This window comes from Mirounga leonina, unplaced genomic scaffold (genome assembly GCF_011800145.1).
Source record: "Mirounga leonina isolate KUSES-001 unplaced genomic scaffold, KU_Mleo_1.0 Mir_129, whole genome shotgun sequence".
Lineage (NCBI taxonomy): Eukaryota > Metazoa > Chordata > Mammalia > Carnivora > Phocidae > Mirounga > Mirounga leonina.
This window is the reverse complement of record NW_023270323.1, coordinates 14,404,728-14,431,602: the sequence shown is the minus strand read 5'-3', so window position 1 is coordinate 14,431,602 and position 26,875 is coordinate 14,404,728. Positions and strand designations below refer to the sequence as shown.

At 40.8% G+C, this 26,875-nt stretch overlaps 1 protein-coding gene across 1 annotated transcript; it reads right to left on the bottom strand.

Annotated features, from left to right (window-relative positions):
• Nucleotides 1-362: 362 nt before the first annotated feature.
• On the bottom strand, nucleotides 363-19,494 carry COQ2 (coenzyme Q2, polyprenyltransferase). The gene is made up of 7 exons (XM_035004628.1): nucleotides 19,230-19,494; nucleotides 14,640-14,806; nucleotides 7,641-7,762; nucleotides 6,290-6,375; nucleotides 4,552-4,685; nucleotides 3,326-3,514; nucleotides 363-949 (listed from the first exon to the last, which is right to left on the bottom strand). The coding sequence occupies exons 1-7, from the start codon at nucleotides 19,474-19,476 to the stop codon at nucleotides 785-787; spliced, it is 1,110 nt and encodes a 369-aa protein (XP_034860519.1). The 5' UTR covers nucleotides 19,477-19,494; the 3' UTR covers nucleotides 363-784.
• Nucleotides 19,495-26,875: the final 7,381 nt, after the last annotated feature.

Below are 26,875 nucleotides of genomic sequence, written 5' to 3'. Positions count from 1 at the left end.
AAGGGAAGAAACTGTTAGGACACTTGAACCAACATGCCATTATCCTATATATCACAATCTGAGAAGATAAAAAAAAAGGTATCAACAAAAATTAAAATAGTCCCTGGGACTCTGTTGATCGGTTTGCTTTCAGAGCAATTCAACTCAACCCACAACCTCTGGTCACCATGCCTGTACACAGAGACTGGAGGTGCGAAGTAAATGTCCAGGACTGGTAACAACAGAAGTACGTATGGATACAATAGATAAAAATTTTTATTTACTTATTTAAATTCTCCTAAGACACAAAAAACAGACTGGTTTCCTCAAGTACAGCTTTTGGTAGTGAGTAAAGGTGACAACAAAGAACAATAAACCCCAACTTTCTACAGCAGCTTTTATTTTTCCCTAAAAATAAAGTCTGTTTTCCTACCATCATTCATTTAGATGAGATACAAATCAGGTGTCTTTTAAAGTGCCCAAACTCATACCATTCCCATAACTGCAGATGGGCATCATCCTGAGCAGAAGACTCAAGGTCGCTCAAATCCTAAAGAGTTCCTGGTTTCTAAGACTAGGGAAGGATTTTGCTAGTAAATACTTGAACTAAATCCAGGCAAATATGGTCTACGTCTTCATCTTCTGGTTCTTAATTCATTAACATATTGCAAGACTGCTTCTTCAAATCTAATTATGTGCTAAAAAGACCTGAGAGTGTTTTGCCAAAGTTTGTTTTATTTATTTTTTGTTTTTAAGATTTTATTGCCAAAGTTTGTTTTAAAGATTCCTAGATCAACATCATTTGCTAATTTTCTATTCTACTACCTATACTTTTCTTTGCTTCATCTGTTTTCTTTTCCTTCCACAAATTCCCAAGGACAATCCCTAACAAAACTATTAGTCCTAGTGTTCGGTTGGAGGTAAATTTATCCCAACAATCCTCAGGTCTGTGGATGTCTAGAGTGTAGATCTGTAAGAGAAGATCATAATGCTGCGTTAGAACTTAGTATAAACTTTTCGGCATCATAAATAAACACATCAGTACAGAGAAGACAACAGCACTTTGTTATAGGATTTTAAGAATGGGAAGCCCTTAATGTACCCCAAACTGTTTCCCAGGGAAGAAAAATCTACCATATCTCTCATTGGGTATCATCCAAGCCATGTCCTAAAGCCTTCCACTTGAGGGGTGCATGAATGCTCTGAGAGGCAACCCATGCTATTTTTCCTTCTATTTAGAAAGCTCCAAACCAGTTATTATTGACTGTTCTAAAATCTGCCTCCTACAACTCCTACCCTCCAGTTCTAGCTTTATTCCTTGGAGGAGTGTTTCTCAACAGGGGGACAAGTCACCTTTGGGAAGGACAACTCCCTACTGTGCAGGGCTGTCTAGTGCATTGACAGTTATTTACCATACCTGGCCCCACTCACTAAATGGCTACGGTGACCCCTCCCCAGTTTATTTATGATAACCAAATACACCCCCATGCATGTGTAATTCTTCCCATCCCCACACAGAGAAGGGGATCTGGCAACCTAGATCTACTGTTAGTGATCTAGAACAAACATATTCCTTTTTCTCCGTAGTAGTCCTGCAAACGTATCAAGAAAGTCCCATGTCCCTATCTTAGTCATTCCTAGGCTTATTAAGCATTAGCATCCCTCATTTTCCCAACTATTCTTTATTATGTGGCCTGCGGACTTAAAATCATCATGATTTCCGGAGCGCCTGGGTGGCTCAGTCATTTAAGCCGCTGCCTTTGGCTCAGGTCATGATCCCAGGGTCCTGGGATCGAGCCCCACATCAGGCTCTCTGCTCCGCAGGAAGCCTGTTCCTCCCTCTCCCACTCCCCCTGCTTGTGTTCCCTCTCTCGCTGTGTCTCTCTCTGTCAAATAAATAAAAATAAAATCTTAAAAAAAAAATCATGATTTCCTTTTTTCCCAAACCTTAGAAGGCTATTCCATCTTAAAATATTGTGACAAGCACTAGAGAGAAGACCACAAATGCCATTTAGAATTATAAGGTGGCCTCCAAATATTTCTTACGGTATTTATAATTTTCCTCGTAATTTCTGCCTCCTCCACTAATATCCAAGTGCTTTATGGATACACATCCATTATCCTGATCAGACAATCAATGGATGGTGACAACCCCCACAGAGCTGAGTTATGAGTAAGAGAGGATGCTACGAAATTCTGAGGAGGAAAATGGTGAAATCTAGAGAATCCTGGAGAATCACCAATTCCTGTCTTTTAGCTTTCCTCGTGAGGAAAACAATGAAGGTGATACGGCATGGGGTTTACCTTACGGACATTGGATTTTAGTTTCCTTCATACTGCTATGCAAGTCTTGCTTACACTGATAAGTAATTTGCAATAGTCTGTATACAACAGATCACCTACATACAGGCTAACATCTTTTTGGATCTGTTTGAAGAAAATAAAAGTAACGCTGATACAAAACTAGAGTCCATGTACAAGCTAGCTATTTCATTAAGATTACATTTAGTTCATTCATTTTACAAAAGTCACTAATGTAGATTCACAATATAAGCTTGTGGGTGCTGGCTGGATATCTTAAAATGACAGTTTCCCTCTATCTAGGCAGAACTCTGACAAGTTAGCACTTCTTGTCTTATCTGGCCTTGGTTGCTAATGCCAGGGGACTGGGACTCTGTTGATCGGTTTGCTTTCAGAGCAATTCAACTCAACCCACAACCTCCAAACTTATAAATGATTAGTTTGCTAACTACCATATCCATCACTGAAGCCCGCATAGTGGGCGCCTGGGTGGCTCAGTTGGTTAAGCGACTGCCTTCGGCTCAGGTCATGATCCTGGGGTCCCTGGATCGAGTCCCGCATCGGGCTCCCTGCTCGGCAGGGAGCCTGCTTCTCCCTCTGACCCTCCCCCCTCTCATGTGCTCTCTCTCTCTCATTCTCTCTATCTCAAATAAATAAATAAAATCTTAAAAAAAAAAAAAAATGAAGCCCGCATAGTAAAAATATGGTTATGTTGATCAGTTTGTTTTCAGAGCAATTCAACTCAACCCACAACCTTCAGACACTGCTGAAATTTTCCAGACATGAATCAGAAGAAATTCCAGAAACATCAGAGGGAAAAAAAATAAATCTAGGTTTAGTTTTAGACTGTTTCTCTAAAATAGTACAGCTAGCTTTTTTAGATGACATGTTGGGAGAGGGGAGGGGATGGTTCAAGGTAGAATAAGCCAAGTAATTGTTTTAAGAAGTACCCTGCTTGGTAAACACAGAGGTTGTTTTGTTTAAATAATTTTTACAAATTTATACCAAGGAAAAAGGAGGGGAAAAAGAAAGAAAAAGGTCCAACCTGGTGTGCCAGATGGGCTCCTACAGCAGCCAGAGCAGTGTAGTAGGGGGCGGTCTGACCGCTGTTCACGCCCACCAGGCTCAGAGCCCCCAGCATCGCCACACTGAAGCCACTGAGCCACCGCTTGGTGTTGTCACCGAAACGCAGCGCCGTGGACTTAAGACCAATCAGAGCATCATCTCTTTTGTCCTAACACCAGAAAGCAGTAAGAAACTGTCCAGTTTTTATTGACATGCTATAAAATTCACCATTTGGATTGTACAACCATCACCACTACGTAATCCCAGAAGAAAGTGTCTCTCAAAGGACATAAGCTGTGGAAGCTGACAGTAACTCAGAGACACAGGCTGACTGGCAATGAATGCGCAGGACGAATCGAATTAAGTGTCACTGCTAAGATTATCTTCCAGCTCCATTTCCACATGTCGTTGTATTTCTTATAACCCTATTAATGACTCTTAACAATACACTGACTACATTTGAAGTAAAACTCAAGTCTAATTAGAGTTCTCAAATCTCAACAATTTCCCATACATTTTAGTTTCAATGTTGCTAAAATCACAGATGTAGAAAAATGCTCAACTGCCACCTAACCACATCCATTCACGTTTCATTTCTAGTTCAATTTATTCCATGCCTCTCCCATCAAATCCTTTCTGTATAAAGCAGAGCTAGTTTTTGGTGGTACACTCACATCTAGCTGACTGATCTCCTCCAGCAATTTAATTTCTAAGCATTTCCACATACTGTTGTAAATATGGTCATGTGTTATCAGAGGCTACATGCTGAACTCTGCACCTACCAGCAGGCAGATAGCTATCTGATAGGCTATCTTCTGGGCACCAAATCCAAATAATGAATGTGGGGTTAGCGTATGTTTTTCCTCTCATACTGTAAGCTCAGAGGGGAGTCTGCTTCTCTCCCTCTCCCTTTGCCTCCCCACCCTGTACTCTTTCTCTCAAATAATCTTTAAAAGACAAAACAACAACAGTAACAAAAGTATTGATATGCCTGGCATATAAATACTGCTTAAGTGCTTGGAAGTAAGAATTGATCTCTTTAGTAAACATATATACACATGAAACAAAAATATTTTGTTGGTGCCAAGGAAGCATGAATGATTTTCTTTTCAGAAAAAAATACTTTCCCTTTAATGTGGTTCATAAAGTTCTTAAATGGCAACAATAACTAAACCAAAGTTAAGAAAAGAAGATATTTTTTTTTACCTGGTGGGCATAGATAGTATCATATATTAGAGTCCACATAATTCCAGAAAAATAAAGAGGCAGGCAAACAGATGGATCACAGGAGCCCTTGACAGCAGACCATCCAAGTAATGCTCCCCAATTAAAAGTCAGCCCTACAAATGGTAAGACAGAGAGGACAAGTCTAAATGCACTTTAGACTCCCAAAAAGAGGAGGGGGCATCAGCACGTAATAAGTGCTTCTATGCATTAGGCCCTGTGCACTGTTTTCTACTATGTCTCTTCCTGAAATTCTCTCAGCTCTCCATGGTGGTGACTACCTACATTGCACAAAAAAGGAGATAGGCTCAGAGAGATGAATGGGAAATTAAAATAACACATGTAACAGAATCATATCACCCTGATAAACAGGAGGTTTCGTGAGAACAACATTTACCCTACCTAGTATGGTGCCTGGCGCAGTCATTGAGTAGTAGAAGCTGGGGTTTCAACTTAGACCTACCTGAGTCAAAACCCTGTGTTCTTTCCTTTATGACTTGACTTCCCCCATAAGCTACAGAAACAAGAGTATAGGCTGGTACACTTATTTATTCTGTAAGCCCATCTTCTCTGCAGACTATGAACAAACATCTACATGTGAACAGCTCCTAAATCTGCTTGTGCAACCAGATCACTTCCCTACACTTGAGACTAGACACTGGACTGTCTGCTGGACATCTCTACCTGCAAGTCCCTCAGGTACCTCATACTCAGTGGGTCCCACATGTCTCTTCTCAGAAACCCCTTTTCTTCTTTTATTCACTAAAAAAAAAATAGCTCAAACAACTAGAATAGTCCTAGGAATATTCTAGCTTATTCTAGGAGTAGGTATTTTTGCAATAGATTCTGATTTCCCTACCTCTCTACCTTTGGCTCTCTCTGCCAAAAAATATTTATGGAATACCCATGATATACCAAGTGCTATGCTAGACACTGGGCCACCCACATGCAAAGAGAGCTTTATCTGTTAGGCATTTACAATTTACAACTGCTGGGACAGACACAGCCCTCAGCATCTTCTCTTTTAGTTACTGCCGATGAAATGAGTAAGTACCACATTAGAGCACTGTGGGAGCCGGAGGCAAGACTGGCTCACTTTCTCCTCACAGAGATGGGCCATTTAAGCTTTCACATACTAACCCTGGTTCTGTTGCCTGACTGTGCTCTCTACCCCACTCCCCCAAGTCCTCAGGGCATCCAGGTTGGTGACCTAAAGAGAAGGGCAGGGTCCAATCAGTTAATTTTTTCTTCATGACATACCTTGTTGTTTTTTTTTTTTTTAAGATTTTATTTATTTTTTGACAGAGAGAGAGACAGCGAGAGAGGGAACACAAGCAGGGGGAGTGGGAGAGGGAGAAGCAGGCTCCCGCCGAGCAAGGAGCCCGATGCGGGGCTCGATCCCAGGACCCTGGGATCATGACCCGAGCCGAAGGCAGACGCTTAACGACTGAGCCACCCAGGTGCCCCAACATACCTTGATTTTTAAAAGAGCATTTCAGAAAATAATAATGATGAGAATCTTAGTAAGTATGCAAAATTTCTTAGCCAATAAAAATGGCTAATTGCCCTCCCTTAAAATATGAAAATCTATTCTTGGTTTAGAAAATTTCATGACTGACTTGACATTTTCTCTCTGCCACATCATACACATACACACATACACACAAAAGTACAAGTCTGAGGGTACTGAAGGAAATACCTGTAGTTATTTCAAGCTCACCTAGGGCTAGTTGAGGCCAGTATGTAATTCTTTTCATTAGCGGGTAGGTGATGACAAGAAGCAGGGATGCTGCTCCCAGAGCTATACTGAAATCAAGAAAAGCCATTGAAGATTAGTATCACCATCTCTTAGAAATCACTAAAGACAACAATAGTAGTAATACTAACTGGAAAATGACTTATCTTCAGTTATCTTTTTTGTTATATAAAATTATTTTCCCAGACTTTAATTAGGGTAAAAGATGATTAGAAAATATTTTAAGTGTTACAAAACAACCGAACAAAACAATAATACATATACTGCTTCCGTGTATTAGGTGCTGTTCTGCTTTACATAGGTTAACTCATTATAACCTTCACCTCAAACCTAAGAGGTAGACAGTTTTATTCCACTTGCATTTTGCAGATGGGAGGAAACTAAAGCACAAAGAGATGAAGTAATTTGTTGACTGTCATCCAGCCAGTCAGTAGCAGGGCCAGGATTCAAACCTAAGGCAGGATGGCTCTAGAGTCCCACTTAATACCCACCATATGCCACTGCCTCTCTGTTTTTTCCAACATTAAGACAGCTAGTAAATGGAGATGTCCCAACAGGATTAGAGTCAGGATCCCCCCCCCGCCCCGATATGCACATGGGTGTTACTTCCCTAGGAGAGGATAAAGCATCTATAAAAGGATGACAGTGTAAGGTGTTCTTAGGTATCTCACAGCTCACCTAACACCGTCCTTCCAGGAAAAACCTTCTAAATGCATTTTCATGTGATGCTATCAGGCCAAAGTTTGTAATTAAGTCTAGTCTATATAAAATGACACTTTCTTGTCTTTTTTTCCTCATTTATGTATTTTATAAGTAGCCATCTGATGCACAGAAGTTTAACTTTGTCTCTATTGAGATCTAGGAATGAATCCTTCCACTTTTGCCCTCTGTCATCAATTATGAGCGTGACTCTGGGGAAGACCTGGTTAATCTTTTTGCAAAATGAGTATAATCACGTCTATCTAATTTAGAGACACTGTCAGGATAAATAAAATTATACATTAAGGGTATACACACACATCCATGTATGCATCTGGAAAAGCTATCAAAGTGCCATGTGTTTCTTAGGAAACACGTAATGGAAGTATAACGGTGGTTCAGAATAAATTAAATGCTGATCTTCTCATTCCTTTGGCTGAAAGCATTCTTGATTTTACGACATGTGGTGATTTCTTTATACTAGCTAACTTACAGATGCTCCATAAGGAGTCAATAAACAATTTTGTGATAAATTATTTCAATTTTATCTATTCCTACTTTCTCCATTTCAAAAGACAGATTTTATACGTGATTCTGAAAAACACATTTACTATACCTGTAGTAATTCAGACACAGAAGAACACCCAGTGCCAAGGTCAGTTGTCCTCCGAGGAAAATAAAGGATTGAAAAATTGAAATGTCTCCAGCTGCTATTGGGCGATTCACTGTTCTTATAACCTTAATACATAAAAACACATACCTTAGCCTCATGTAATGGTTCAATCATGAATGTAAACATGTAATCAAGAGAATGGCCCAAGGCAGGCACTAAGGCAAAAATATGAATAAAAAGTGAAATCAACATTGGAAACACTGTCAAAAATCAAAACTTCATATTTAAAACAGAGCTTTGAAAGCACTAAAAATTCCCACCACTCATTCCCCTTTCTTTCCATCTCCCATCTCCATCTCCAAACACACAAAATGAAGCAACTTCCTTATCTGGCTAGTTAGCTACCCAGCTTATTAGCAAGTATATGTTTAATTTCTACAGAGAAAAGAGAGACAATAATAATGGTAATTCTCAGGAAAGAGGAAATTGCAGTGAATGTTTTGATTACAGGAAGCACTGCAATCAGCAATCAAATGTAAAGAAAGAAAGAAGACAGATTACCTGGGTTTGAAAACGGGAGTGCTTTTGCCAGGCTATTTAAGGATGGATCTATAATCTAATATTAATTGTACCCAAATATAAAGGGCAGACTCAATGTAAGAATATGAACAGACAGAGCTATTATGTGGACAAATAAGATAAATTAGTTGTTATTTTCCTGTCTAAAGATCATGAAATGTGATTATTCTAAACTGAAGCATAAAAAAGCATAACCAAAATTTTCAACATTGTTAGAAGAACTCAGGATCTGGGATCCAAGAGCCCAGCACGTGAATACAGTTCCATCACCTAGCAGCTGTGTGAATTTTGGCAAATTACTTAACCTCTCTTGGACTTATGTTACTTACCTGTTAAAAGAAAAACAGAAAGAGAGAGGGAGAAGAAGAGAAAGAGGCAACAAGAACACTACCTCATAGAGTAAATGCAGTGTATAAAGCATACAGGTATGCAACATATGTTAAAACTATTAATATAACATATTTCCATTTTGATTTTGATTTATATCAAGGGTTAGCAAACTATGGCCTATGGGCCAAATCTAGCCTACTGCCTATTTTTATATGGCCTGTGAGCTAATAAGAATAGTTTTTACTTTTTTAGGCAATTGAAAATCAGTTTAAAAAAAGGGTATTGTATTATGACACATGAAAATAATATGAAATTCAAGTTTCAGTGTCCATAAATAAAATTCTATTGAAACAGAGATATACCCATTTGTTAATATATTGTATATGGCTGCCCTCATGCTCCAACAGAATCAAATAGTTGCAACAAAGATGGTATGGCCCACAAAGACTAAAATATTTACTATCTGTTCCTATTATAGAAAAAATGTGCTGACCCATTTTATAGCATGCTTCACTGTGCAATAAAACAGTTTGTCAAAAACTATAATGACTCACCTTGGTTAGAGTGCCAGACTTGATCTTTTATTTTTGATTTGGTCCCTATAGTTTTAGTTGGAAATATATTTATGTCCTATATTTGTTTTAGAACATTATGATTATTCCAGCTAGTATGCGAGTGCTTACAATGTGCTACTATTCTAAGAGCTATGTGTGCATCACACCATTGAATCCTCATAACAACCCTGACTTTTAGCCACTCACAAATTCTTGCCATCTGTTTTAGGAGGCTTGGTAACTTTCCAAGGTCATGGACAGTGGGCAGCACAATCTATCTAGTACCCCTGACCACACTACTAATCACAGATTACACCATCCCTTCGGTAGTGATAATTACCTGGCTAAATTCAAAAGCTGAAAATAAACAAGTACTCCATCAAAAGACTAAAAATGGATGATCAAAACATATTCTATGTGGTTTTTAATGAAACCATTTGCTCATAGCTTATAAAACTAAATCACTGGGGCGCCTGGGTGGCTGTCAGTTAAGCATCTGACTCTGGCTCAGGTCATGATCTCAGGGTCCTGGGATGGAGCGCTGCATCAGGCTCCCTGCTCAGTGGGGAGTCTGCTTGTCCCTCTTCCTCTGCCCCTCCCCCGCTCGTTCTCTCTCTCTCTCTCTCTCTCTCTCTCTCTGAAATGTTCTCTCTCTCTCTGAAATAAGTATTTTTAAAAAATAAAATAAAACTAAATCATTAATACCTGTATGTTGAGATTATTTCAATGGTTATGGACCTAATGCTTATCACATGGTTGGGAGATTATACACAACATCAACAGAACACACTTAACTCATATCCGAATAACAATTTACTTATCATTTAATATATTAGCAATTTACTTATTATCTAACATACTAAGCAAAACCCTGAGCCACAAACATATCCTTAGTGATATACAGTCTTTAAGAAACTGTGAGATATGCGTTACAACTTGGCCAAGCTTTTTAACTCATCCTTTAAAATACAAAAACCTGTTCTGTTTCTTTACACTAATAATGAACTATCTGAAAGAGAAATTAAGAAAACAATCTCGGGGCGCCTGGGTGGTTCAGTCGTTAAGCATCTGCCTTCGGCTCAGGTCATGATCCCAGGGTCCTGGGATTGAGCCCCGCATCAGGCCCTTGCTCAGCTGAGAGCCTGCTTTTCCCTCTCCCACTCCCCCTGCTTGTGTTCCTTCTCTAGCTATCTCTCTCTGTGTGTCAAATAAAGAAAATCTTTAAAAAAAAAAAAAATCTCATTTACAACTGCAGTAAAGAATAAAATACCTAGAGACAAATTTAACCAAGGGAGTGAAAGACCTGTATATTGAAAACTATAAGACATTAATGAAAGAAATTAAAGACACAAATATATGGAAAGATATTTCATGCTCATGCATTGGAAGAATTCATATTGCTAAAATGTCCATACCTCTCAAAGCAATATATAGATTCAATGCAATCCCATCAAAACTCCAATGGCATTTTTCACAGAAATAGATGTCCCTAAAATTTGTATGGAACCACAGAAGACTGCAAGTAGCCAAAGCAATCTTGAGAAAGAACAAAGCTGGAGGCATCACACTTCCTGATTTCAAACTATACTACAAAGCTACAGTAATTAAAACAGAATGATTTTGGCATAAAAACAGACATATAGATTAATGAAACATAACAGAGAGCCCAGAAATAAACCCACACATTTACGGTCGACTGATTTATGACAAAGGAGCCAAAACTATAGAATAGTCTCTTCAATAAATGGTGCTGGGAAAACTGGACAGCTATATGAAAAAAGAATAAATCTGGATTCCTATCTTACAGTATACACAAAATTAACTCAAAATGGTTTAAAGACGGGGCGCCTGGGTGGCTCAGTCGTTAAGCGTCTGCCTTCGGCTCAGGTCATGATCCTAGGGTCTTGGGATCGAGCCCCGCATCGGGCTCCCTGCTCGGCAGGAAGCCTGCTTCTCCCTCTCCCACTCCCCCTGCTTGTGTTCCCTCTCTCACTGTGTCTCTCTCTGTCAAATAAATAAATAAAATTAAAAAAAAAAATGGTTTAAAGACTTGCACATAAGACCTAAAGCCATAAAACTCTTAGAAGAAAACATAGCAATAAGCCCCTTAACACAGGTCTTGGCAATGATTTTTTTGGATCAGACACCAAAAGTAAAAGCGACAAAAGCAAAAATAAAGTGGGACTGCATCAATCTAAAAAGCTTCTGCACAGCAATGGGAACCATCAACAAAATGAAAATCAACCTACTGAATGGGGGAAAATATTTGCAAATCATATATCTAATAAGGAGTTAATATCCAAATATATAAAGAACTCATATAACTAAAAAACAAACAGAAAACAAAACCCAAAAATCCGAATAAAAAATGGGCAGAAGACATGAATAGACGTTTTTCCAAGAAGACATATAGATGGCCAACAGATGCAAGAAAAGATGCTCGAGATCACTAATCATCAGAGAAATACAAACAAAACCACAATGAGGTATCATCTCACACCTATTAGAATGGCTATTATCAAAAAGACAAGAAGTACGTTTTGGTGAGGATGTGGAGAAAAGGGAACTCCTGTGCATTATTAGTGGAACATAAATTGTTGCAACCACTGTGGAAAACAGTACAGTGGTTCCTCAAAAAATTAAAGATAGAACTACCGTATGATCCAGAATTCCACATCTGGGTATCTATCCAAGGAAAATGAATATATTAATTCGAAAAGATGTATGTGCCCCCATGTTCAGCATTATTTACAATAGCCAAGATATGGAAACAATCTAAGTGTCCATTGATGGATGAATGGATAAAAAAACAAAAAACAAAACTGTGGTACACACACACATATACACAAAATGGAATAATACTATTCAGGAATAGTACTATTCATACTATTAAAAAAATCTTCCCGTTTTGCAACAACATGGATCAATCTCAAGGGCATTATGCTCAGTGAAATAAGTCAGATAGAAAGACAAATACTGTATGATCTCTCTTACATATGGAATCTAAAACAAACAAAACAAAACAAAAACTCAAGCTTATAAAAAAAAAGAGAACAGGCTGGTGGTTGCCAGAGGCAGGGGCTGGGGAGGAGCTGCGTGGGAGAAATGGGTGAACTGATTTTTTTTTTTCTTCCATTTAAATAAATGGAACAAAAACTAAAAAGAAATTAGATTTTAAAAAGAGAGAGGCACATAACATTTTAAGTCATGTTAGCAAAACCTCCTCAATAGCTATAAAACACTCATTTAAGAGCTTTGTTATATGTGTATATAGAATCTGGACTCTTCTAATCAGAAAAATGTCATAGGGGAGATAAAAGGTATCTAATCAATAACCTTTTACCTAAGGAGAAAAAGAATCACTTAAGGGAAAACTAAAATGGTCAGATTTTGTTAATTAAAAGTTGGTTGGTTTGAATACATTATTATTATTATTATTATTTTTTTTAATATTTATTAGACAGAGAGAGAGACAGCGAGAGAAGGAACACAAGCGGGGGGAGTGGGAGAGGGAGAAGCAGGCCTCCCACGGAACAGGGAGCCCGATGTGGGGCTCGATCCCAGGACCCTGGGATCATGACCTGAGCCGAAGGCAGACGCTTAACGACTGAGCCACCCAGGCGCCCCTATTTTTTTAATTAACCTTTTTCTTTTGAGATAATTGTAGATTCACATGCAGTTTTTAAAAAACATCTTTGCATTTTAAAAAATATAAAGATCCCACGTACCCTTTATCCAGTTCCCCCCAAGAGTAACATCTGCAAAACTTTACAGTTCAATAAAATATTACAACCAGGATTTTGACATCAGCTGCTCTAAACATGTTCAAGAATTATTTTGAAGTGATATATACCAGAAGCCTCAATCATATGATTATGCAGAATTATGAACCCCAAATCAAGAAAGTATGCATCTCCCGGCATGAATCGACTTATCCCAACTGGGTCAGTGGGGTAGAGAGATGTGTTCAGCATCAGTTCCTGCCACCTGCCACAATCCTATCCTACAGCGACACACAAACCACAGCCCTGCGGTTGTTAAGCTTTATACTTTATCTCCCAGCCACGCCTCGTTATCTGCTGTTCCCTCTGCCCAGAGCCACCTTCACTCTCCAGCCCATGCTTTTCTTGCCATCTTATTCTGACACAGTTCATAGGTCACCCCCCTGGAAAGTTCTCTCTGCTCCCTTAGGCTGAGATAGGGGATCTTCAGTAAGTTGCCCTGTGGACACCACTCTCCTAACAGTACTGCTGGAGTGTAACTATAAAACTGTGACGTCAGGAATACTGTCTTTCATCCATGAAATCTCTGAAAGCCTATCACTATGTCTCACACACAGCAAGTATTCAATAAATATTTTTTTTAATTAAAAAAGGCATTATGATGCTGTTCTTATAAACTAAAAATCATTACAGGTGTGTCTTGCTAAAGGAAAATTTAGATCAGTATGAAAGGCAAACAAGGATGATTATTATTCACTTTATATACATGTATATAAGATTATTTATTTTATATAATTCACCATGGGTTTCTTTTAAATTGAAAGTTTACTTGATTATTTACTCAAGCATTTAATGAATGATCTCATACTTTTTTATGGGAGAGTCGCTAGGATAAAAGGCAAACAAGATGGATGCTTCCCTTGAGAAAAATAACTGTCTGTTGAGGAAGAAGTAATTATACACATGCATTAGAATACGCATAGAAAAGGGGCGCCTGGGTGGCTCAGATGGTTAAGCATCTGCCTTCGGCTTGGGTCATGATCCCAGCATCCTGGGATCAAGCCCCACGTCCGGCTCCTGGCTCAGCGGGGAGCCTGATTCTTTCTCTGCCTCTCCCCCTGCTCGTGCTCTCTCTCTCTCTCTGTATCCCTGTGTCTTGAGTGAATAAATAAAATCTTAAAAAAAAAAAAAAAAAAGAATACGCATAGAAAATAATCCAGAGAAACATAATGCATCAAACTGTTAAGTGAAGCTTCTCTGGGGGTTTGGAAGAGGAGATAAGAAAGACTTGCACCTTCCATACTTTCTATTTCTGTACTGTCTGAATTTTTCAGATTAAACAAGTACTATTTTTCTAAGGAGAAAAAAAAAGAACAAAAATTACATTTTTTAAAGAAACAATTATAGCAAATGCTAATAGGGGCTTCCTTGGCTTATTTTAATTAAGATTTGATTTATAGAAGAATAGTTACAACTCCAGTATATATCTCAAAGGAAAGAACGACCGTTCTTTTGGATGCACAAAGGTTCAGGATGAGCTTCTCATTTTGCTCCTAACATCCTTCCCTTGGCCTTCTAAGTTCTAATTCATTCTGTAAGAATGAAGTACACGCCCCACCTGCAGGGTGGGGAAAGGAAAGGAGGAGCGCTGCACAGTGCAATACCAGCTACTCAACTGAAAAACGGCACTTCTCATGCTGGATCTCAGTGAGTCCACTAAATGATCCTTTGCCACCTGTGGACTTCAAAAGTGATGCCACCATGTCACTCTGCTGAATTGAGAGGAGCCTCCCTATTCCTTTTCAGGAAGAAACTACCTTTTTATCATAGTCCCGGTCCCACATGTCATTAATAGTACAGCCTGCTCCGCGCATCAGAACCGCTCCAGTGCCAAAGAGGGATAACATGTACCAATCTGGAAAACAACCTGGTTCAGCTGCTAGCCCAATGCTCCAAGTACACGGCAGATACAGCAGCCAGGTGCCTAAGCAAAAATACAAAGACAAAAAAGGTACACATTCGAGTTAGTTAACTGTCTTCCTTTGTTCAAACACTACATCCCAAAGAAGTAAAGAACACAAAATCAAAAACACATGACAAAACTGGGAAAATAAATGAACAACTCATATCTTTGGCCTAATACGTAGGGTTCCCAGAAACTGAGATCAATAGTCCAACGGAAAAACAGACCAAAAAGATTACAGAAGTTCACACAAAAAGAAATACAAATGACTCTTATTTATATGAAAGATCAACTTTCAGAATAACACATCAAAATTACATTGAGGTAACATTTTTCACATGTCAGACTGAGTCTGACAACACACCCTGGGGAGTCAGATACTCACACACTTCTCATGAGGTTACAAAGCAGTCCACCCCTATGGAGGGCAACCAAACTATTTTTACCATGCATATGCACCCCCAAACACCAAATACATACACTTGAATATCAGTATATTCATAGGCCATGTCAGGGAGGATACAGTAGAAACTGATACTTGCCGCTGGGGACGGGAACTGGGTGGCTGGGAGACAGGGGAGAAAGACTTAGTTTTCACTCTACACCTTTGCACTTTCTGAATTTTGTATCATATGCATATATTACCTGCTAAAAAAAAGTTAGCAAAACTTTCTTCTATTGTTAGTACAATAAAAGAAAAATGGTCTTGCAGGAAGGAGGTCATTAACCTACTGGTTTTTAAATATTTTGCAGCTCCATGCTCAGGTGGCATTAGTTCTTGGTACTTAGCCCCTAAACTAGATGAAATTAAGCTCAAACCAAATAGATTGTAAAGAAAAGAGATTTCACATGTAAACTTTGATATTCTACTTTCAAAAGAAAGTCAACAAGTGTTTGGATATGGTGCCTATTACGATAAATTCTGATCTTTACTTCCCAATTTAGATACATCAGAGAAAAAGGAGATGTGGCTAAATAAAGATGAGATCTTATACAAAAATGGCCAATTGACAAAGTGCGTATAATCATATTTAAACTTTGTAAGTTTAAGCTTTATTCATTTACAGGTATTTTTAAAGCACATACAGGAACTGAGAATACAACAGTGACTAAGGGAGGGAGGCTTATAAATAAAAAGGAAGAAACACGGTTAAACAATAATAAAATAGATCAATTAAAAAACAGGGCAAATACAGGGTCCTACAAAGGCATAAAACAGTGCCACCCAAGTCACTGGGGGAGGGACCACGGAGGACAGAGCAGAAAAGACAAGGAGAGGCTGAAAACAAGAAAGGGCCAGTTCAGGCTTGAATTCAGATTCAGGTTGTCCTGAACAGACTCCTATTTGATGTGTCCCATAGAAAACTAAAGCAACAACAGCTAACATTTACTGAAATGTTAGCTACTATTCTAAATGCTTTACACACACAGACTCATTTAATCCTCCACCATACCCTTACAGAGTGGGCACCAGTATTGTTCCTATTTTACAGATGAGGAAGCAAATGCCCAGAGAGGTTAAGTGTTTAACTACTTCCTTTTTCCTGGGTCTACCAGTATAGCTCAGAGGGACAGAGTGACCCTGCCCTGACAGGAACAAAAGAACACCACTTCAAAGGCATGATTTTCCTGGTGCAATTAGAACTGAAGGGTCTATTTAAAAAAAGAATTCTAGACAGAAAAGATGTGTAGTCACCTACAGCATTTTTGCATTAGCAACAAAATTTCCTTTGCCATCAGTCTACATTACAGGTACTATATTCACTTACCTATAGGAATCTGTACGGCACTCCTATAGATGAGGGGGGCTTCCTATAATGAAGGGGAAAGTCAGACATTCGGTTTGATGTCTGCCACTAAGAAATGGAGTGATGCTAGACACTAAAGTATATTAAACTTTAAGGTTCAGTCTTCTTCACATATAAATGAGGGGAAAGACTATCTACCTCAGAACTGCTATTAGCAAAGGATACTGGTGATGATGCAAAAACAGTAAGAGCAAACATGTACCTGTTACTATGTCCCAGGTGCTGTCACTGAACACTTTTGATTCTCATTACAAATCTACAAGATGGGTAGTTTTTATGATACCCACTTAACAAATACAAAAACTGAAGCACAGAGGAAGTAATTTGCCCAAGATCACAAAGGCAAAAAGTGGCAGAGTTCAAAGTTAAACTCACGTAGCCTGGCTCTCATCTGTCTAAGGCCAATACTATCACTCAGTATACCTAAATTTCTACATACACTTAAGTTCTTATGGCTCCTTTGCGCTCCTGGTTTGCAGCCACAGTTCTTGCCTCTCTTCCCTTTGGTATTTTCATTATTCTCTCTTCCGTGAAGAAGGATGCAGAGGTAACGAGGAAGCAAACAGGTTTCAGAAAGAAATGTCTATTGTAGAAAAAGGAAAAATGCTCTGAGAGATGAAATAAATTGAACAAGTTCTGAGAGGAGGTGGTGGGCAGACCAAAAAACCTGTGAAAATGGAACCTAAGATTCTTTTAATTACATATTATCTTCAAGACAACATAATCACCCATAAATGCAGTAAAACAAAAATTACACCACCAATTTAGTGTAAAGAGTGCCACCTGCTGAAACTTTCTGAAATACCGTAGTCTGTGACACATCTGAAAGAAGTTGTAATCCATTCTGAAAAACAATGAATTCCACTTTGGCTTACAAAAACAAGATCCAACTTCAACAAAGTAAAACAATGAACGTAAAATTGCCCCATGAAAGAGTAATTTAAATAAAGAAATATCAAACCTGCAATTCTACTGTCAATTTATTGTCCCTGGCATATAGTAGGGGCTCAAAAAATGTTTGTTGAATGAATTGTAACATAGTACTATCAGTAAATTGTCTAATAAACCCCGCAATCATCATCTTATTTAGAACTAAAGCAGGCAGGCTGGTATCCTCTTAACATACGTAACTACTAACCCAGTTTTCTTCAATTCCCACTTCTTGAGTACTAATGCCTAACATTTCTTGAGCACTTATTATGGCAGGCACTGTTCTAAGGACTTCACACACATATGTATAAATGAGTTCTCCTGACAACCTTATAAAGTCAGTACTATTAGCATCTTCATTGTATGGATGCGAAATGAAGAGGTCTGGTTCCAGAGCTTTATTCATACCTCTTGGTAGCTAGCCTCTCATTATGTGGTGGGGTGGTTTAGCCACTAATGTAAAAGCCAGAGGTTTGTGGAAATGGGAATAATGGCAGCTGCTCATCTGCCCTGGATGTTTGTAGGCCTATGCTGTTGCTGCGTGACACAGACACCAAACCAGGATTATAGTTACGCTTCAGATGAGAACTGGGCTTGGAAATGTATGCCTATCAACTTTTATCTGGCCCCAAAATGCAAGGGGTCGTGAAGCCAGGACTGCGCTTTTAATTTGCTTTTATACTTTAATAGCTAATTGTTTCAACACTAGTGCTCTGATCCCAAGTAAGTGGTGCATAAACCTAGAATACCATAAGCAAGACCCAATTTGGGGTCTTGGCTGGGCAGAGGTGGAGTGACTGTATCTAGGCATCCAAATGGATTTCCAGGCATTGCCACGGCAAATGCCATCATCTAGGTTCCTGGAGTTCAGGCTCCGCCCCTCCCTTCCCACTGTCCATCCTTCTTCGGTCTTACCCAGCCTTGCCTCTCAGTGTTTTCTACACCCACCGGCCATTCCAGATCAGCTCACATCCTTGGCGTTTCACCTCTCCACCCTTGAGTCTTTGCAAAAACATCTCTCCCACCCCTCAAGATTTCTTCTCTCTTCTACAAAATCTACCTGTTCTTTGAGATCCAATTTGTTCTTGACCAAACTTTCTAGCAATGGAGATCCAAGGTAACTACTCTTTTAACTGTAGCACTTGCCATCTGTACCACTAACATTCGATCTACTTTCCTAGCTCACCCAATAATTTGTCTTTTTCAACTAGACTAGGAGTTCCTTGGAAGCAGGGAGTTTCCAGAGATCTTTCTGTCCCTGAGACTAGGCGATGTGGTAGGAATTCGTCCGATACTACTGCCAGGCTCTACAGTAGGCACTAGATAGAAATGTCCCCTATATGGTTCACCCGGTCTGGCTCTGCTTTCCTCAACGGCATTACAGTTTTAGTTCTTTGCTTTGGGAGCCTTACAGAATTACGGGAAGGATCTAACAATGAATGTGGAAGTGCTTCGATACTGTCAATAAAGGGACACGAGAACGGAATTTCCGCTCGAGGCACTGTTTAAACGAGGACTGTGGGATGAGCCAACTTTTTGCTCGCCGGGAGCACTCCGGATTCAGGGGGATGGAAAGCCGGACGGCCGCTTCGGAGTCCGGGTGTCCGGGTGTCGGAGAGTACCGGGCGCCTTCGTTTCCATTACGCCCGCAGCCTCCCCGACCTGCGGCGCCGCGCGCTCCGGCCCGTCCGCCCGCCCGCACTCACCAATGGGCTTGTCCAACCGCATGAGGCGCAAGTAGGGCTGCAGAGGGCGCGGCGCCGAATTCACCACCGCCGCGGCCGACAGGCTGAGCCGACTCCGGCGCGGCCCCGGCCCCGCAGAAGGCTGCCAGTGCCCCGCGCGGGGCGCGCGACACGCACGCGCCAGGGCCAGGGCGCGGGAGTCCCGCCGCCATGAGTGCGTCAGGACCTGCAGGCCCCGCGCGACGGCCGCGCCGCGAGCGCCCAGCATGGCGCTTGGGAGGGCGTGGCCCCGCACCGGCCTGAGGTCATTCCCTGGCGTCAGGTCGCGGCAGGCTTGCGCAGTGACGTCAGTGAGTGACGGTCCACGTCCACCGGCTGTGAGTGGGGATGCGGTCCGAGCGTTTCTAGTAACGGCGAGGGAGCGTTATCGTGGTCCCTTTAACCTTGGGGGCGGCGTTCCCCGAGATACTTAGCGTTAAGAGGAATTCCTATTATCAGCTTTCCCAATAAATGAACAAGGATAGTGTTTACTCACTTGGAACAGTTATACCAGGAAAAAAAGGAAACCTCGTAAAACCTACCAAAATACTGATTTGCGGGCGGGTGTTTCCTTTTTAAAGCGGAAAGGGCACCAAGCGCCAAATACAAGAATGTAAATTAAAACCGTGCTCAGAGTTAAGGGACATTCATTCATTACACAAGTGAAAACCTTAAATTTGACAGTCAGTTCAGGGGAGTTTGTGTAATCAAGAGGCAGTGAGCTTGTGGGATGGTAAGAGCCTGCAGCTAGAACATCTGGTCGTGCTCTTAATTATAGACAATTCTTGGATAGCGCCGTCCGCCAGGCGCTGTTAACAGGCGCTAAGCATGTATTATCCCATTTAACCACTTAGTAACCGTAGGTAAGTCACTCATCTGCATTGTAGTATTCTAGAGAATTGAGTTAGTCTTTAAGCTCTTTTCCTTAAAACCAGTGATTCTGTGCTATCTTGACTCTCCAGTGGTGGCGAGGAGGGGGCAGTCCTTAATAATTCTACAAAACTAGCTCACCGCTTGTTCGCTGATTGTAGACGGAGGGATCAAGGCATTGGGAAATTTTGCTATATAATTGCCTTGGCCTTTGGAAAGATGGGTTTCTGTATATCAAAGCATATCAAGGATCTAGATTGTGCCCAAAGTGGAATATATCTATATCATGTGATCCTTAGTTATATTTCTTGGAAGCCTTTCAGTGTATATTTATGTAGAGTTGAGGGGAAAATCCCACCTTTTCCTTTCCTTTTTATTTTTTTTAATTTTTTTTTTTAAAGATTTTATTTATTTATTTGAGACAGAGAGAATGAGAGAGACAGAGAGCACATGAGAGCGGGGAGGGTCAGAGGGAGAAGCAGACTCCTCGCTGAGCAAGGAGCCCGATGCGGGACTCGATCCCGGGACTCCAGGATCATGACCTGAGCCGAAGGCAGTCGCTTAACCAACTGAGCCACCCAGGCACCCCTCCTTTTTATTTTTAAAGATTTTATTTATTTATTTCAGAGAAAGAGAGGAAGGGAGAGTGAGCGGGGGGGGGGGGGGGGGGAGAGGGAGAAGCAGACGCCCTACTGAGCAGAGAGCCCTGGGATCATGACCTGAGCTGAAGGCAGACACTTAACTGACTGAGCCACCCAGGTGCCCCTTCCTTTCCTTTTCATCATTTTTAGAAGATTTAAATTTGGAGTGAGAATGCTGTGCATTGTCCTGTCTCTGATGAAAGGAAGTCCGGGGAGGTACAGAGAAAACTGAATCTTTCAGAGCGGACAGCCCTTCCTCTGCAGCTTGGTGCAAAAGTGCTCTTCCCAGACATGATCTGCAATTGTCACCATCAATGAGAGTGTGCCCTTGTCTGGAGCTAGGCTTCTAGCTTCCTTGGTGGGCTCATTACTTTAGAGCAATCATTAGACCTGTCATCAGAGCAGTTTTTGTGTTTGTTGGAGAAAGAGCCCTAGAGCTGGATTGGGGTGAGGAGTGGGGGGAATTGGGGTGGGGGGGAAGGGATGAAGGTGAAAGTTGAGTTTCTGAGTTAAGTATTTTCTTTGATTACACTCTACCACTGAACGTTACATGAGAGAGCAGTAACTTTCCATTACTACTGCCGTGGCATTTGGAGCTGTAGACCTAGTCCTTCAACTATATACAATTTTTCTCTCCTTAAACACTAGTAGAACTTTGCTTTTTTCTGTTTTACAGAATTTAAGTAATTTTCCTTTGTATTATACTAATTTTATGTTCTCATTTTGATTGTAAACTCCTTAGAGTTAGATATTTAACAAAATTTAACAAAATATGTATTGAATTCTTGTTTCATGAAAGCACTGTACTTAGCATAGGGCATGTCAAGGGGGGAAAGTCCTATTGTCAAGGAGCACACAGACTAGAGGGGAAAACAGTGTTCGATACTAGGTGACAGTGCTGTGTTCTCTAGACCCAGGGCACTGTGGGAGCACTCTGGGGGAACATCTTGCTGAGCTTGGCGTGGTGAGGCCAAGAAAGTCTTCCAGAAGAAGTGATGTGTGGTCTGAGATCTGAAGCTCAGGTCCAAGGTAACTAAGCCAAGATAGGATAGGAAGAGGAGAGGGATGGAGGCAGGATGTGCTAGTCTAAAAGCACATACAGAGTTCTGCAGAGTAGGGAAATAGATCTTCCCGAATTTCTCGGTGCTCCTATAAAAAGCACTAACCTCCTGGCATAGAGATGTATATAGTATAACGATAGAGAATGTTTGCCTTCACTTCCCCTAGAAGTATTTTATCTTTTATATACCAAGAAGATCAGATATATCCATTTGTTTAGTGAATTGCTCTGATCCAGAAGGATAATAAAATTTTTTATCTCCCTGAAAGGGACACGTGGTTATAGCCCAAACTAGGCTCCTAGGTTAAGTTCTGTGTTGTTTCCCCAACAATTTCCAGTTCTCCTATTCTCTGAAACCACCTATGTGTCCTACAATTCAATTCAATTCTGTAACTCACTGGACGGAGTTAGTGCAGACCCCATAAGTTAAGTCCCCCAAGACTTAAGCTCGGTCCCCCAAGACTACCTCTACCTCAGATGCCAAGTAACAAATGGAGTCTCCAGTCTAACTGCACTTCTGCCGTATGGATTACAGATTTAGGCATTCCTGTGATCCTCCCTCAGATTTGATAATGATCTAGAATGAGTCCCAGAACTCAAGGAAGCACTACATTTATGATTGCAGTTTATCGTAAAAGATACAAGTTAACAGCCAGATGAAGAGGTACATAGGGCGAGGTTCAGAAGGGTCCAAAACACAGACGGGTCCCTGTGGAGTCAGAGTAAACCATCGCCCTGCCACATCAACATGTTCAACAACCAGGAAGCACTCTGAATCTTGTTGTTCAAGAGTTTTTATCAAGGCTTCATTGTATAGGCACTATTGATTAAATCATTGGCCATTGGTTATTGAACTTCATCTCCAGCCTCCCTGAGTCTCCTGGGGCTCTTTCCTAGGTCTCTAGCTTGCTGGTCTACTCTGCAGATGTTGGACTTGTCAGCCTCCCTACCTATGTGAGCCAATGTCTTAAAATAAATCATATCTATATATTTATATTTATATATAAATTCTCCTATAGAATCTCCTGGTTTTATTTCTCTAGAGAATCCTGCCTGATACAGGAGCATAGTACCTAGTAGATGGTGAATAAATGCATTCACTCCACAAATATTTGTTCAAATGATGAGTCAACCAGAACATTTCACTTGTGGTAATCCTTCCGCCCCACCCCACCCCACCCCAACCCCGCCTCCATGCTTTCACTTTCCATGGTTTCACTTACCCGAGGTCAGTCATCATCCAGAAGCAGATGATCTTCCTTCTGATATATCAACAGAGGTCAATAGGAACCTAATGCTACATCACAATGCCTACATAATTTACTTCACTTCATCTCATCATGCAGGCATTTTATCATCTCATAAGAAGAAGGGTGAGTACAGTACAATAAGATACTTTGAGAGAGAGAGGGAGACCACATTCACATAATTTTTATTATAGTATATTGTTATAATTGTTCTATTTTATTATTAGTTATTATTCTTAACTCTTTATCAGTTATAAACTAAACTTTATCATAGTATGTGTGCATGGAAAAAACATAGCATATTTAGGGCTTGGTACTACCTGTGGTTTTAGGCATCCACTGGGGGTCTCGGCAACTACCTCCTGTGGATAAGAGAAGGCTAATGTAAGTGTATCCTTCAATAGATTTACATATTTTAAGTACTTCTGTACTCATCAAAATATTTGATCCTTAGAACAATTTTTACTTCTCTGCTGTTTCCTCTGATTTGGGGGGTGAGTCCTAAAGAAGGTATTTTAGATTAAAAAAAATCATTTGGGGCACCAAGGTGGCTCAGTCAGTTAAGAATCTGCCTTCGGCTCAGATCATGATCCCAGGGTCCTGGGATAGAGTCCCAGGTTGGGCTTGCTGCTCAGCGGGGAGTTGGCTTCTCCCTCTCCCTCTGCACTTCCCCTCTCTCCTGCTCAAATAAATAAAGTCTTAAAAAAAATTAAAAAATAATTTGACTCCCCACATGGGATGTTAAAGTTGCAAAAGTGGGGCAACCCTGTTGGGACCCCTCTCGCTCTTGAGAGCTTTTTCTGTATCTTCACTTAATAAACTTCTATCTCTTTTACTCACTCTCCGTTGTCCGCAAGATTCATTCTTCAACTTCATGAGACAAGAACCTAGCTCTCCTGCTTCAAAATGAATGAATACTGCTGTGTTTTAATAAAGTATTATGGCCCATAGGCAATAGTCCGCTGACCTCTGAATAAAGTATATATATTTAAGAATAAGATCATTAGTAGTCTATCTCAATTTGGCAACCAAGTGTATACTATTCAAGGTAAGACTCAAAAATTTCTCTCTGAAGGGCGCCTGGGTGGCTCAGATGGTTAAGCATCTGCCTTCAGCCCAGGGTCCTGGGATCGAGCCCTGCATCTGCATCGGGCTCCCTGCTGATCTCCCTCTCCCGCTCCCCCTGCTTGTGCTCTCTCTCTCTGTCAAATAAATAAAATCTAAAAAAAAAATTTCTCTCTGAAGATGATGATGGATAGTTGAAAGAAAGCCAGGCAAGGACAAGGGGGCCCCCACCCTAAGAGGAAACCACCCTTAAAAGCATTTTACACCACCTTGAAAGGAGCCCTCCACCCTTTCCCATGTGATAGGTAGATGACAAAAACCCAGTTGGGTGACAGGCTCAAGGAGGGTTAATCAGATTAAAACAGCCCACCAACAAGCCGGTAAAAACACCTAGACTTAGAAACTCCAATGGAGGGGCGCCTGGGTGGCTCAGTCGTGAAGCGTCTGCCTTTGGCTCAAGTCATGATTCCAGGGTTCTGGGATCGAGTCCCGCATTGGGCTCCCTGCTCCTTGGGAGCCTGCTTCTCCCTCTCCCACTTCCCCTGCTTGTGTTCCCCTCTCTCGCTGTGTCTTTCTCTGTCAAATAAATAAAATCTTTAAAAAAAAAAAAAAAAGAAACTCCAATGGAAACCATCTCAGGTCCCCTCCCTCTTTGGGGGAGCTTTGTACTATAAGCTTCACTATCACTCCATAAACCTCGCTTTGTTGCCCACCATTCTTCCTTAGGTCTACCTCTTCATTCTACCAAGCAGCGTGATCAAGAACCACAGGCACTAAAGAAGAAATCCTGTAACAAAGATACTAATTATCCAAGGGAGAATTACTTATAACTGCTGCTTGTGAGATCCCAAACCATTCTGTCCCCACCTGATCAATCTAAAGTGAAGTTCTACCATGAAAATGTGCATGTAGAGCCTCTGGAGGACTGTCTTGTGTGAAACCAGATTTTCTTCATACACCTGAACCAAACAAAATGTCACAACAAAGTGAATACAAAAGCAGGGCAGAAACATGTTAAGTTCATATAAATGGGGAGCACCTGCTGTGGAAAACATCTCTTTTGACTTCAAAGGAGCATTAAAGCCTCTGTTACTTCACAGTGAAATGATGATTAAAAAAAAGAGAGCGAGCACAACCAGGAGGAGCGGCAGGCAGGGGGAGATGCAGGCTCCCCGCTGAGCAGGGAGCCCAATGCGGGACTCGATCCCAGGACCCTGGGATCATGACCTGGGCCGGGGGGAGATGCTTAACTGACTGAGCCACCCAGGTGAATTCTTTTCACTGCCTGCACCATGCTGCCAAGCTACCAAGCTGCCAAGCTGCCACGGGATCACCGCCCCCATCTGATGGGGAGAGACACCACATTTAGACACCACAGTGGAGAGGGACAGAAAGAAATCTCGTAGTTGTGAGTTTTCAGCAAGCCTTCCATCATGAATCTTTTTTTTTTTTTTTTTTTGGTCCTTACTGTGATATGTCACTGTTAGACAAAACTGTCACCAGCTAGACCTGCCCAACTGCTTCTACTCATGGACCTTTGTCCCACATTTTTCCTTAAGAGATAAGCTGGAAAGTAGAGCTTAACTCAGGCAAATGGAAAGCGAAATCGCCCCTGGAGGGATCTGACTGCTCAGGCAAGACCTCCACCCCGCCCAGACCAGTTTGAGCTTAACTTCTGACTTGCATCTCTACAGACAGACAAAGAAGTGACCTCTAGAATGACTGATGACCACCTAAGGAGACTCAGCCTCATTTACATAACATACAGTGTATGTGCAAGTATAGTAAGCATGTTTACTTAAGGTGCATGTGCAACCTTATCCCCGCCTCTACAGCCCATGACAAGGCTTCCCTATCTAACCCTAAATAAAAGGAACCCATTCACCCTTGAAAAAAAAACTAAAAGTGTGAAAGTGTCTTTCAAGCTTAAATAGTAGAATCATTAACTATAATTGCTTCAGGCATTAAAACAATTTAATTTGAAGTTGATGTTCTTTATAGAAATTGTAATTGACAATTAAGTAACTATAAAATGATAGCTGCTGAGAAATCTGAGAATAATAAAAGAAAAATTCTGGGGCGCCTGGGTGGCTCAGTCGGTTAAGCAGCTGCCTTCAGCTCGGGTCATGATCCCAGGGTCCTGGGATGGAGCCCCGCATCGCGCTCCCTGCTCAGCAGGGAGCCTGCTTCTCCCTCTGCCTCTGCTGTTCCCCCTGCTTGTGTGCTCTCTCTCTCTCTGACAAATAACATTTTTAAAAAGTAATAAAAATAATGAATAAATAAATAAGAGAAAAATCCCATATGCTTCCCAGTCGTACCAGTGGAACTGTGCACTCATTGCATACTGCAGTAAACTCAGCAACAAACCTTAATTTTCTCTCTTCCACTCCACTCTCCTTGATCTCTCACCCCTGCTTCCTGAAATCTCTTTCTGAAAACTACCTGTCCCCAAGTCCCTGTTGCAGACTTTCTTTGGACAATCCCAGCATCTGACACCTAACCATGAGAAGAGATTGAACCCAACACAGTAGTGGTTCTGTATCCTGTTTCTAGACTCTAAAAACCTGATTATTGCCTTACTTGGTATGGTGGATCTGAATAGGTAATTCTGTTAACTGTGGCCAGCAGAGTAAATTTGTAACTTTGGCATAGAGAAATGATATTTTTGTATGAGATGTAGTTATATAGATTTTATTATCATTTTGGGTTTTTTTGAGATGTTTATTTTTTTAAGATTCTTTAAAG

Bases quoted from the DNA above. Each gene is read 5' to 3' on its own strand.
- COQ2 (XM_035004628.1), bottom strand. From the start codon at position 19,476: ATGCTGGGCGCTCGCGGCGCGGCCGTCGCGCGGGGCCTGCAGGTCCTG. The intron at 14,807-19,229 runs GTGAGTGCGGGC...ATTTTTGCTTAG, and splicing joins GCGGTTGGACAAGCCCATTG to GCACCTGGCTGCTGTATCTG. The intron at 3,515-4,551 runs GTAAAAAAAAAT...TTCTGGTGTTAG, and splicing joins ATACTATCTATGCCCACCAG to GACAAAAGAGATGATGCTCT.